Source organism: Monocercomonoides exilis, assembly GCF_001643675.1.
Source record: "Monocercomonoides exilis strain PA203 chromosome Unknown scaffold6-2077815, whole genome shotgun sequence".
Lineage (NCBI taxonomy): Eukaryota > Preaxostyla > Oxymonadida > Polymastigidae > Monocercomonoides > Monocercomonoides exilis.
Genome location: NW_027150551.1, coordinates 1,731,678 through 1,744,580, shown reverse-complemented (window position 1 = coordinate 1,744,580; position 12,903 = coordinate 1,731,678). Strand labels below are relative to the sequence as shown.

The 12,903-nt window shown below is 39.1% G+C and overlaps 3 protein-coding genes across 3 annotated transcripts; 1 reads left to right on the top strand and 2 right to left on the bottom strand.

Moving 5' to 3' along the window:
* Window positions 1–1,962: 1,962 nt before the first annotated feature.
* Window positions 1,963–3,701, top strand: MONOS_4264 (uncharacterized protein; the record flags this gene model as incomplete). The annotated part of the gene is made up of 2 exons (XM_067874324.1): window positions 1,963–3,594; window positions 3,651–3,701. 2 exons carry the CDS (start codon window positions 1,963–1,965, stop codon window positions 3,699–3,701), a joined length of 1,683 nt encoding a protein of 560 aa, XP_067734006.1.
* Window positions 3,702–7,376: 3,675 nt separating this feature from the next.
* On the bottom strand, window positions 7,377–9,014 carry MONOS_16687 (uncharacterized protein; the record flags this gene model as incomplete). The annotated part of the gene is made up of 1 exon (XM_067869573.1): window positions 7,377–9,014. The coding sequence occupies one exon, from the start codon at window positions 9,012–9,014 to the stop codon at window positions 7,815–7,817; it is 1,200 nt and encodes a 399-aa protein (XP_067734005.1). The 3' UTR covers window positions 7,377–7,814.
* Window positions 9,015–10,837: 1,823 nt separating this feature from the next.
* Window positions 10,838–12,069, bottom strand: MONOS_4263 (uncharacterized protein; the record flags this gene model as incomplete). Its single annotated transcript, XM_067874323.1, has 2 exons — window positions 10,838–10,891; window positions 10,957–12,069. 2 exons carry the CDS (start codon window positions 12,067–12,069, stop codon window positions 10,838–10,840), a joined length of 1,167 nt encoding a protein of 388 aa, XP_067734004.1.
* Window positions 12,070–12,903: the final 834 nt, after the last annotated feature.

Here is a 12,903-nt window from a genome sequence, read left to right as displayed (position 1 = left end):
TGACGGAAGCGCTCTAACTCTTGTTGGGTGCTCAATGAAAATGAATGAACTCACAACTTTTGTTGAGTACTCGCTTCTTCGAATATGCGGAGGAACTTTGAACATCACGAATTTTGAGGTGGAGAATTCTCAATCAGTAATGTTCAAGGGGGCGGGAATGATTGAATTTGAGGGAGATGGAGCAATGACTGTTGATGGGTTGAAAATTGCCGGAGGAGGGACAAGCAGCGCAAATGGGATGATATCTATGGGGGCTAGTGGAACAGGATTGATAAACAACAGCATGTTTTGCAACATGAACTTTGATTGTTGCGGCGTGATTCATTTGGAATCGAAATTAACATTGTTGAACAGCTCGTTTAAGAATTTGAAGAGGATGGAAGGAGGTGGAGGAGCAGTGCAGGCAACAATTGGAGCTGGAAAGTTTATCAATGCAGAGAGATGTTTTTTTGAGCAGACAAGCTGTGCTGAGGAAGAAAGCAAAGGCGGAAGCTGTGCCATAACGATTGGCGAAAGGAGTTCATTCTTCTTTTCAAGTTGCACATTTAATGAATCCAGCGTGAATGAAGAAAGCGGGAAAGGAGGAGGCCTTTATGCTTGCTTCGAAGAACCAACAACAACGTACTCTTTTAGTTCTGTAGTATTTACAAAAAACAAAGCTGGCCATGGAAAGAATATGTATATTTATTCGAGCGATCTTAACCACACAATTTCGACTGTTTCTTTTGCATTTGAATATGAATCGGGAAAAATGACAGTGACCTCTTCGATGGTGCAGATCCAAAACTGGGAGAAATCAATCTTCTGAGATTTTTAATAAACTTTTCATCTGATATTGTGTGTGTCTCTGGCAATGGAATCGATATTGTATCGTGCGGAAGCAAAGAATATCCATGCCAGTCTCTGTGGATGGCAACAAAACATATTAATCATTCGATGACACAATGTGGAATCTTAATAAATGATGAATGTGTGCTTGAAGATATGTTTGATCTTTCCGGGTGTAGCATAAATTCATCGGCATGGGAGGCAGACGAAAAGGTAAAAGCGACAATCCGAATTGAAGGCAAAGAGGGAGGAGAGGCAACTCCCCATATAAAGAATTATGGGGAGATGTTTTTTGGCCTTGTTGTTTTGTCATTGAGAAAAATAAATGGAGGAGGTTCGAGTGCAATAGTTGTTAATGAAGCTGGAATACTGATGCTTTCAGATTGCTTGTTTGAAGCAGATGTGCAAGAGCATGAGGAATGTGATTGTTGCTTTGTGCTGTTGGTGAAAGGGAAGCTTGATGTGAACATAGTGACTGTGGGGCACATGACACTTGGCCGAGAAGTGTTTCGCTTGAGGAGCGGAAGTACTTGCACCATGAAAGGGCTCACTGCCACCGAAGTGCAAATGAGAAACGGATGCTTGATAATGATAGAAAGCACCGAAGGTAGAGGAGCAAATAATGCAACAGTCGTAAACGTAGAGGATGGATCATTTTTGTGCGTGTCTGGTGATGGAAACAGATGCAGTGTTGTTGAAAGTGCACATGGAGACAATGTGCAACTGACAATAAATGGAACAGTTTTTGAGCAGTGCAACACAACGTTGTCAGAGAAAGGAGGAGGGATGCTGTTTGTGCTTGATGAAGAGGGATCGTTTGCACTTCATGATTCAAAGGTCATTCAAACAAGCTGTTCTGTTGCGAATGGAAGAGGTGGTGGCGCATATATAAAGAGTACGCTGAGTGGAGAACTGAACTTCTTTTTTGATAATGTGCTGTTCAAACGCAACGTGGCACAGGTGGGGAATGATGTGTTTGTTGAGTGCATAAACATTGAAAATCAGATCAATGAGACACAATTCAGGCTTGTCCTATCGCAGAAGGGATATGTCAAGGAAAATGCAATATATGGCATTGATAGTGGCGAGCATTCTGAGACACCATTTGATTTGATCAATCTGATAACTGTGTATATGGCAGACATGATTGTTGTTTCCTCATTACCATCGAACGGAGGGAAGAATGACAGGCAGTGTGGGCCGCCATCATATCCATGCAAGTCAATTGACTATGCAATAAGCCATTTGTCCCACGAATTTGTGAGTATGATGTATGTTGACAATTGTTCGCTGGTGCAGGGAGAGACCGAGCTGAGTGATATGACGCTCTTGTCGAAAGGTTCACTTCCGTCCAAAGTGAATGTTTTTTCTGAGATTCCAGCAACACGAAATGAGCTCGTGGTCACATCAGAATGTGTAACAATATCTCTCCTCAAATTCTCGTTTCCGTCACCATTTTCCTCAAAACACTCTTCGTTCATTCTCATTAAAAGCGGATCGCTTTCAATTCAGTCTTGCTCATTTTGTGCATCAGACTTGCCCTCCGTCTCCACTATGCCTGAGCTGTCGATGACGCTTATTGTTCAAAATGGAAAGCATCTTGCAATCTCCCGCACCAACGTTTCCGGTCTCTCATTTGCTTCTGGAAAAGCAATCATAGGTGCTTTTTCGCGAACTGCAAATATCTCATTCGAGCAATTATCAATTGAGAATGTGGCTCTTCAGGATGGAAGCTGCATCAGCATCGTTGATCCACATGAGAATTCGATAAATTCTCAGGATGTATGCATTGTCGATATATCTCAGTGTTTATTTTCAAATGTTTCGAGATATGGCTCAAACGTTTGTGCGATCTCCGCTTCCTCAAAAGAACTGATCAATTTATCGAACTGCTCATTCAAAGCTCGCTCATTGTCTTCGACTCTTGGAAGTGCTGTTTTGTTTGCTTTTTGTTTGAATGTGGAAATAAAAACGTGCTCGTTTGTTGGAGAACATAGTGACCCAGATAGCCGAGAGGTATTGAACCAACAAAACGAAAAGAATGAAGGACTATGTTTGTGGAACGGATCTTTGGTCTGGACGAGAAATAGTTTTGTTGCAATGAAAGACACTGTGATTTCAAATTCATGTGAAGGAGGGCTGTCTGTATCTGGGGGACGTATGACAGTTGAGATGGGAATGTTCAAAGATAACAACCCATCAATCAGAGGATATCCATCTGCTCGCCGCAATATCCTTTGTGGTGATTCGGGTGAGCTAATGGTTTCGAGTCTGAAAGGAGGAGATGGGCTGAGGGACAATACATCATTGTGGGTATTAAGCGACGGGTGCACTCTGGATGGGATAGCAGCTGAGAGGTTATCGCCGTTTTTCATCCCAATCCTTGATTCTGTAGAAATGGAGCTGGATGAAAACAAAGCACAATTAACATTTGTTGGAGCTCTTTTCCTTCCCTGCAATCTGCAACTTCAGCTTATATATGCAAGATTCGATGAAGAAATGATTGAGAAGTATCCATTCGAAGGTGAAGGCTTTGTGAATGAGTCAGTGCTTTGTTCAGACATTTCTGCAGCAAAAGTGAGAGACATGTCAGATGACACAGAACTAATTGTTGCAATTATGTTTGGCGAGGCACCAAACTTTCATTCTACATCGGAGATTGTGCTAAAGAATGCCAGCAAAAAAAGAGATGACAGCAGCCCCACAGATAATATGAGTCAAAGCTCCAATGAAAAGAAATCGTCATGGACAATGATTGTAATTGTGGTTTTTGCAATTTTGTTTTTTGTTGTTCTAATTGTATCCATTGTTGTCACTATTAGATGGAGGAAGCAAAAGAGAAGGACAGAAGAGCTGGAGGTGATTGTGAATGATAATATCAGAAAAGATCCGAAGGCATTTGAGATGGTGACGATGGAGATGTCGCCTGAGGCGCAGTGGAGGAGAGCAGAGGAGGAGGCAGAAAAGATGAATGAAGAGAGGATCAAGAAGAGGGTGTATGAGAAAAGCTTGGGACACTCGGAGTCATCGGAGCATCTTCTGTCTGAGAGTGGCTCCACTGAATACATTCTTGGCCAAGACTCAGACAAGATTCCCAAATGGATGCTGGAGAAGGTTGATGAGAAGGAGGAAGAGGAAGAGGTGAGAAAGAGATCTCCTTCACCTTCTATCTCATCCACTTCAACAACAGACACTTCAGATACAGAATCCACATTTGTTCGAGGGGAGGATATGTGCCCAACCACTTCATCTATGTCTAATCTGGTGGATGCAATCGCATGCTCATCACCTCATGAGAAATTGATTGTGGATCTGAGGGATTCGCTGTTCATGCTGCTTCATGGGAGGAATGAGAAGAAAGAGATGGCGATTGGAAGTCTTCAACAAAGAGAGCAGACAGCTGCCCAGATCCTGTTCTGGGTGGCCAATCTTGCACTTCACTCCTTTGATGAGATGGAAAATGGATTATCTTCACTGGCCAATCTGAGTCCTCACATTGTTCTGTTCTCGGAGCATATGGTGATCACCATAGCCATGCACTCTGACTGCTCAACAGACTCAGGCTCATCATCCATTTCATCTTCTTCCACCATCATCACCTCTTCCTCGGACATTTCTGTGAAGAGTGAGAGGTTCACCAAATCACCACCTCCATCTTCCGCTTTTGAAGATGAAGACGATTTCAAGAAAGAGTGTCTGAGGTGGATGGCTCCGGAGCTGTTGAACGGAGCAAAGAAGCATGCAACGAAGAAGACAGTGGCTTTCTCGATCGGGATGATGCTGTGGGAGTGCTTGACATTGATAATCCCCTTTGGAGAGTATGAAGCTGTGATAGCTGGAGAGAAGATTGAAAAAGGAGAAAGGCCAGACATGATAAAGATTGAAGAAAGTTCGATGAAAGAGCTGGCAAAGTCATGTGTGCAGCACTGTTCAAAAGGAAGATTGAGCTTGATGGATTTAAAGAGAGAGTTCATTACTCACTTTCCAAAGGGGATGACGATATTGACCGTTTCTGATGCGATTAATTTTGAGGAAGGAATGGAGAATGGCAGCGAGGCGAGCGGAAGCAGAAGAACTCAAATAGAAAGCAAACGAAGTTGTTAGCAGAGTGTTTTCAATTCAAAGTCAACTTTGTCGTTAAAAAAGAAAGAAAGAAAGAAAGAAATTGAAAGCTAAAAATAAATTCGTCACAAACGCATTGAATCATCAAATAAGCGGGGGGAAAAACAGCAAAACACAAATGAGAAGTGAGCATAACAAAGTCTTGTATTAACATAATTTTTGTCAGAGTTCAATAGCACTCAAAGAACAAGAGAAAGAGAAAGCGTGTACATGTGCGTGCGTGTGCGTGGGTGCGTGAGCTTGTGAGAAAATTGAAAAAGAAAACATTTCAATTTAATAAACAATTTGCTAAAAAAAAAAGAAAAGAAAAAAGAAATAGATGAGAAAAATGAAAAGCATTGCAGGCACTAATAATATTTTCATTTAAGCACTCCACTTTCATAATCGTCTTTTCGATAAATAAACTTATTTTTTCATCCATCTTTTTGTGGAACAAATAATAAAACGGTAAAAATGACTTTAGAAATTAAAGAACACAAATAACAAAAAAAACATCACAGTATTTACACCTGCCCAAATAATATCTATCCATATTCAAAGTATATTCTTGGTGTTTTTGATTCGTTTATTATAATAATAGTTATTATCCTGAAATTTTGTTTTAAAAAATTGTCTCAAGCAAAATACAGAATTCTATCAAACAAATCAAATTTATGTTCACTTTTATTACTTTTAGTGTCCATCCATTTTTTTTTCCGTTTCTCTCAGCTTTTCAAGAACATCAATTATTTTTTGTCTTTTCATTTTGATTTGTTTATGATTTGATCGTTTAATTAAATTAATTATTTAAAAAGGTTGAGAGCATGAAGAGAAATATATGTATTTTCAAGGATTTTATGTGTAATGAATTAAAACTTCAATTCTCGAATTACTTTATCTTTCTTTCCATTTTTTTTTATCAATTGTATGCACTCATTTATTTGTTGCCATCATTGCTGTGATGAAGCGTTGCATTCTTATACTCAATAAAATATTAAAAAATTATTTCATTTCAATTTTTTCATGCGAAAAATTCATCCATTGCTCCTATTGCTTCAATGAAATTGAATGAAGAGTCATATGGGTTATTATTTTTGAAATCAAATTTTTTCATTCAAATTTTTCGGTTCAAAAATTAATCTTAAATGTTAACCAATGAACAGTGATAAGTGAAAAAGCTTATTTAAGACAATTTTATCTTTGATTAGGTTAAACTTTTTGTTTTCAAAACAGTTGTGACAATTTTAGCAATTGATCACAAAATCTCTTCTAAAAAACTTTTAATCTTTGTAAAATCGACACACCGAAAAAAGATATGATTTCAAAAATAATCACCCATATATTACCCTCAAGTTCGTATTTTTAATAAATAATCACAATTAATATATTTTTGTAACAAAAGTGTTCACTATTTCATTCATCAAATTTTGTTATCAAAAAAATATTATTCATTGTTCAAATTTCACAAATGAAAATAATTGTAGTTCCTTGTTTTGACCCACTTGTTTAAATCTTTTGTTTCAATCAAATACACCAAAAATTATTATAGTTGGGTGATTATTTTTGAAATCATATCTTTTTTCGGTGTGTCGATTTTACAAAGATTAAAAGTTTTTTAGAAGAGATTTTGTGATCAATTGCTAAAATTGTCACAACTGTTTTGAAAACAAAAAGTTTAACCTAATCAAAGATAAAATTGTCTTAAATAAGCTTTTTCACTTATCACTGTTCATTGGTTAACATTTAAGATTAATTTTTGAACCGAAAAATTTGAATGAAAAAATTTGATTTCAAAAATAATAACCCATATGACTCTTCATTCAATTTCATTGAAGTAATAGGAGCAATGGATGAATTTTTCGCATGAAAAAATTGAAATGAAATAATTTTTTAATATTTTATTGAGTATAAGAATGCAACGCTTCATCACAGCAATGATGGCAACAAATAAATGAGTGCATACAATTGATAAAAAAAAATGGAAAGAAAGATAAAGTAATTCGAGAATTGAAGTTTTAATTCATTACACATAAAATCCTTGAAAATACATATATTTCTCTTCATGCTCTCAACCTTTTTAAATAATTAATTTAATTAAACGATCAAATCATAAACAAATCAAAATGAAAAGACAAAAAATAATTGATGTTCTTGAAAAGCTGAGAGAAACGGAAAAAAAAATGGATGGACACTAAAAGTAATAAAAGTGAACATAAATTTGATTTGTTTGATAGAATTCTGTATTTTGCTTGAGACAATTTTTTAAAACAAAATTTCAGGATAATAACTATTATTATAATAAACGAATCAAAAACACCAAGAATATACTTTGAATATGGATAGATATTATTTGGGCAGGTGTAAATACTGTGATGTTTTTTTTGTTATTTGTGTTCTTTAATTTCTAAAGTCATTTTTACCGTTTTATTATTTGTTCCACAAAAAGATGGATGAAAAAATAAGTTTATTTATCGAAAAGACGATTATGAAAGTGGAGTGCTTAAATGAAAATATTATTAGTGCCTGCAATGCTTTTCATTTTTCTCATCTATTTCTTTTTTCTTTTCTTTTTTTTTTAGCAAATTGTTTATTAAATTGAAATGTTTTCTTTTTCAATTTTCTCACAAGCTCACGCACCCACGCACACGCACGCACATGTACACGCTTTCTCTTTCTCTTGTTCTTTGAGTGCTATTGAACTCTGACAAAAATTATGTTAATACAAGACTTTGTTATGCTCACTTCTCATTTGTGTTTTGCTGTTTTTCCCCCCGCTTATTTGATGATTCAATGCGTTTGTGACGAATTTATTTTTAGCTTTCAATTTCTTTCTTTCTTTCTTTCTTTTTTAACGACAAAGTTGACTTTGAATTGAAAACACTCTGCTAACAACTTCGTTTGCTTTCTATTTGAGTTCTTCTGCTTCCGCTCGCCTCGCTGCCATTCTCCATTCCTTCCTCAAAATTAATCGCATCAGAAACGGTCAATATCGTCATCCCCTTTGGAAAGTGAGTAATGAACTCTCTCTTTAAATCCATCAAGCTCAATCTTCCTTTTGAACAGTGCTGCACACATGACTTTGCCAGCTCTTTCATCGAACTTTCTTCAATCTTTATCATGTCTGGCCTTTCTCCTTTTTCAATCTTCTCTCCAGCTATCACAGCTTCATACTCTCCAAAGGGGATTATCAATGTCAAGCACTCCCACAGCATCATCCCGATCGAGAAAGCCACTGTCTTCTTCGTTGCATGCTTCTTTGCTCCGTTCAACAGCTCCGGAGCCATCCACCTCAGACACTCTTTCTTGAAATCGTCTTCATCTTCAAAAGCGGAAGATGGAGGTGGTGATTTGGTGAACCTCTCACTCTTCACAGAAATGTCCGAGGAAGAGGTGATGATGGTGGAAGAAGATGAAATGGATGATGAGCCTGAGTCTGTTGAGCAGTCAGAGTGCATGGCTATGGTGATCACCATATGCTCCGAGAACAGAACAATGTGAGGACTCAGATTGGCCAGTGAAGATAATCCATTTTCCATCTCATCAAAGGAGTGAAGTGCAAGATTGGCCACCCAGAACAGGATCTGGGCAGCTGTCTGCTCTCTTTGTTGAAGACTTCCAATCGCCATCTCTTTCTTCTCATTCCTCCCATGAAGCAGCATGAACAGCGAATCCCTCAGATCCACAATCAATTTCTCATGAGGTGATGAGCATGCGATTGCATCCACCAGATTAGACATAGATGAAGTGGTTGGGCACATATCCTCCCCTCGAACAAATGTGGATTCTGTATCTGAAGTGTCTGTTGTTGAAGTGGATGAGATAGAAGGTGAAGGAGATCTCTTTCTCACCTCTTCCTCTTCCTCCTTCTCATCAACCTTCTCCAGCATCCATTTGGGAATCTTGTCTGAGTCTTGGCCAAGAATGTATTCAGTGGAGCCACTCTCAGACAGAAGATGCTCCGATGACTCCGAGTGTCCCAAGCTTTTCTCATACACCCTCTTCTTGATCCTCTCTTCATTCATCTTTTCTGCCTCCTCCTCTGCTCTCCTCCACTGCGCCTCAGGCGACATCTCCATCGTCACCATCTCAAATGCCTTCGGATCTTTTCTGATATTATCATTCACAATCACCTCCAGCTCTTCTGTCCTTCTCTTTTGCTTCCTCCATCTAATAGTGACAACAATGGATACAATTAGAACAACAAAAACAAAATTGCAAAAACCACAATTACAATCATTGTCCATGACGATTTCTTTTCATTGGAGCTTTGACTCATATTATCTGTGGGGCTGCTGTCATCTCTTTTTTGCTGGCATTCTTTAGCACAATCTCCGATGTAGAATGAAAGTTTGGTGCCTCGCCAAACATAATTGCAACAATTAGTTCTGTGTCATCTGACATGTCTCTCACTTTTGCTGCAGAAATGTCTGAACAAAGCACTGACTCATTCACAAAGCCTTCACCTTCGAATGGATACTTCTCAATCATTTCTTCATCGAATCTTGCATATATAAGCTGAAGTTGCAGATTGCAGGGAAGGAAAAGAGCTCCAACAAATGTTAATTGTGCTTTGTTTTCATCCAGCTCCATTTCTACAGAATCAAGGATTGGGATGAAAAACGGCGATAACCTCTCAGCTGCTATCCCATCCAGAGTGCACCCGTCGCTTAATACCCACAATGATGTATTGTCCCTCAGCCCATCTCCTCCTTTCAGACTCGAAACCATTAGCTCACCCGAATCACCACAAAGGATATTGCGGCGAGCAGATGGATATCCTCTGATTGATGGGTTGTTATCTTTGAACATTCCCATCTCAACTGTCATACGTCCCCCAGATACAGACAGCCCTCCTTCACATGAATTTGAAATCACAGTGTCTTTCATTGCAACAAAACTATTTCTCGTCCAGACCAAAGATCCGTTCCACAAACATAGTCCTTCATTCTTTTCGTTTTGTTGGTTCAATACCTCTCGGCTATCTGGGTCACTATGTTCTCCAACAAACGAGCACGTTTTTATTTCCACATTCAAACAAAAAGCAAACAAAACAGCACTTCCAAGAGTCGAAGACAATGAGCGAGCTTTGAATGAGCAGTTCGATAAATTGATCAGTTCTTTTGAGGAAGCGGAGATCGCACAAACGTTTGAGCCATATCTCGAAACATTTGAAAATAAACACTGAGATATATCGACAATGCATACATCCTGAGAATTTATCGAATTCTCATGTGGATCAACGATGCTGATGCAGCTTCCATCCTGAAGAGCCACATTCTCAATTGATAATTGCTCGAATGAGATATTTGCAGTTCGCGAAAAAGCACCTATGATTGCTTTTCCAGAAGCAAATGAGAGACCGGAAACGTTGGTGCGGGAGATTGCAAGATGCTTTCCATTTTGAACAATAAGCGTCATCGACAGCTCAGGCATAGTGGAGACGGAGGGCAAGTCTGATGCACAAAATGAGCAAGACTGAATTGAAAGCGATCCGCTTTTAATGAGAATGAACGAAGAGTGTTTTGAGGAAAATGGTGACGGAAACGAGAATTTGAGGAGAGATATTGTTACACATTCTGATGTGACCACGAGCTCATTTCGTGTTGCTGGAATCTCAGAAAAAACATTCACTTTGGACGGAAGTGAACCTTTCGACAAGAGCGTCATATCACTCAGCTCGGTCTCTCCCTGCACCAGCGAACAATTGTCAACATACATCATACTCACAAATTCGTGGGACAAATGGCTTATTGCATAGTCAATTGACTTGCATGGATATGATGGCGGCCCACACTGCCTGTCATTCTTCCCTCCGTTCGATGGTAATGAGGAAACAACAATCATGTCTGCCATATACACAGTTATCAGATTGATCAAATCAAATGGTGTCTCAGAATGCTCGCCACTATCAATGCCATATATTGCATTTTCCTTGACATATCCCTTCTGCGATAGGACAAGCCTGAATTGTGTCTCATTGATCTGATTTTCAATGTTTATGCACTCAACAAACACATCATTCCCCACCTGTGCCACGTTGCGTTTGAACAGCACATTATCAAAAAAGAAGTTCAGTTCTCCACTCAGCGTACTCTTTATATATGCGCCACCACCTCTTCCATTCGCAACAGAACAGCTTGTTTGAATGACCTTTGAATCATGAAGTGCAAACGATCCCTCTTCATCAAGCACAAACAGCATCCCTCCTCCTTTCTCTGACAACGTTGTGTTGCACTGCTCAAAAACTGTTCCATTTATTGTCAGTTGCACATTGTCTCCATGTGCACTTTCAACAACACTGCATCTGTTTCCATCACCAGACACGCACAAAAATGATCCATCCTCTACGTTTACGACTGTTGCATTATTTGCTCCTCTACCTTCGGTGCTTTCTATCATTATCAAGCATCCGTTTCTCATTTGCACTTCGGTGGCAGTGAGCCCTTTCATGGTGCAAGTACTTCCGCTCCTCAAGCGAAACACTTCTCGGCCAAGTGTCATGTGCCCCACAGTCACTATGTTCACATCAAGCTTCCCTTTCACCAACAGCACAAAGCAACAATCACATTCCTCATGCTCTTGCACATCTGCTTCAAACAAGCAATCTGAAAGCATCAGTATTCCAGCTTCATTAACAACTATTGCACTCGAACCTCCTCCATTTATTTTTCTCAATGACAAAACAACAAGGCCAAAAAACATCTCCCCATAATTCTTTATATGGGGAGTTGCCTCTCCTCCCTCTTTGCCTTCAATTCGGATTGTCGCTTTTACCTTTTCGTCTGCCTCCCATGCCGATGAATTTATGCTACACCCGGAAAGATCAAACATATCTTCAAGCACACATTCATCATTTATTAAGATTCCACATTGTGTCATCGAATGATTAATATGTTTTGTTGCCATCCACAGAGACTGGCATGGATATTCTTTGCTTCCGCACGATACAATATCGATTCCATTGCCAGAGACACACACAATATCAGATGAAAAGTTTATTAAAAATCTCAGAAGATTGATTTCTCCCAGTTTTGGATCTGCACCATCGAAGAGGTCACTGTCATTTTTTCCCGATTCATATTCAAATGCAAAAGAAACAGTCGAAATTGTGTGGTTAAGATCGCTCGAATAAATATACATATTCTTTCCATGGCCAGCTTTGTTTTTTGTAAATACTACAGAACTAAAAGAGTACGTTGTTGTTGGTTCTTCGAAGCAAGCATAAAGGCCTCCTCCTTTCCCGCTTTCTTCATTCACGCTGGATTCATTAAATGTGCAACTTGAAAAGAAGAATGAACTCCTTTCGCCAATCGTTATGGCACAGCTTCCGCCTTTGCTTTCTTCCTCAGCACAGCTTGTCTGCTCAAAAAAACATCTCTCTGCATTGATAAACTTTCCAGCTCCAATTGTTGCCTGCACTGCTCCTCCACCTCCTTCCATCCTCTTCAAATTCTTAAACGAGCTGTTCAACAATGTTAATTTCGATTCCAAATGAATCACGCCGCAACAATCAAAGTTCATGTTGCAAAACATGCTGTTGTTTATCAATCCTGTTCCACTAGCCCCCATAGATATCATCCCATTTGCGCTGCTTGTCCCTCCTCCGGCAATTTTCAACCCATCAACAGTCATTGCTCCATCTCCCTCAAATTCAATCATTCCCGCCCCCTTGAACATTACTGATTGAGAATTCTCCACCTCAAAATTCGTGATGTTCAAAGTTCCTCCGCATATTCGAAGAAGCGAGTACTCAACAAAAGTTGTGAGTTCATTCATTTTCATTGAGCACCCAACAAGAGTTAGAGCGCTTCCGTCACATTCAAAGAATGTGGTTCTTCCGCTTAGAGACGCGTTCAATGCAAATGTCATCTTTGTCATGCTGACTGTTGTGTTACTCCTTGCCAGCCAATCATGAACTTTCTCATCTCGGCATCCAACTGCAATGTCTTCTCCGCTTCCATTCACATCAATGTT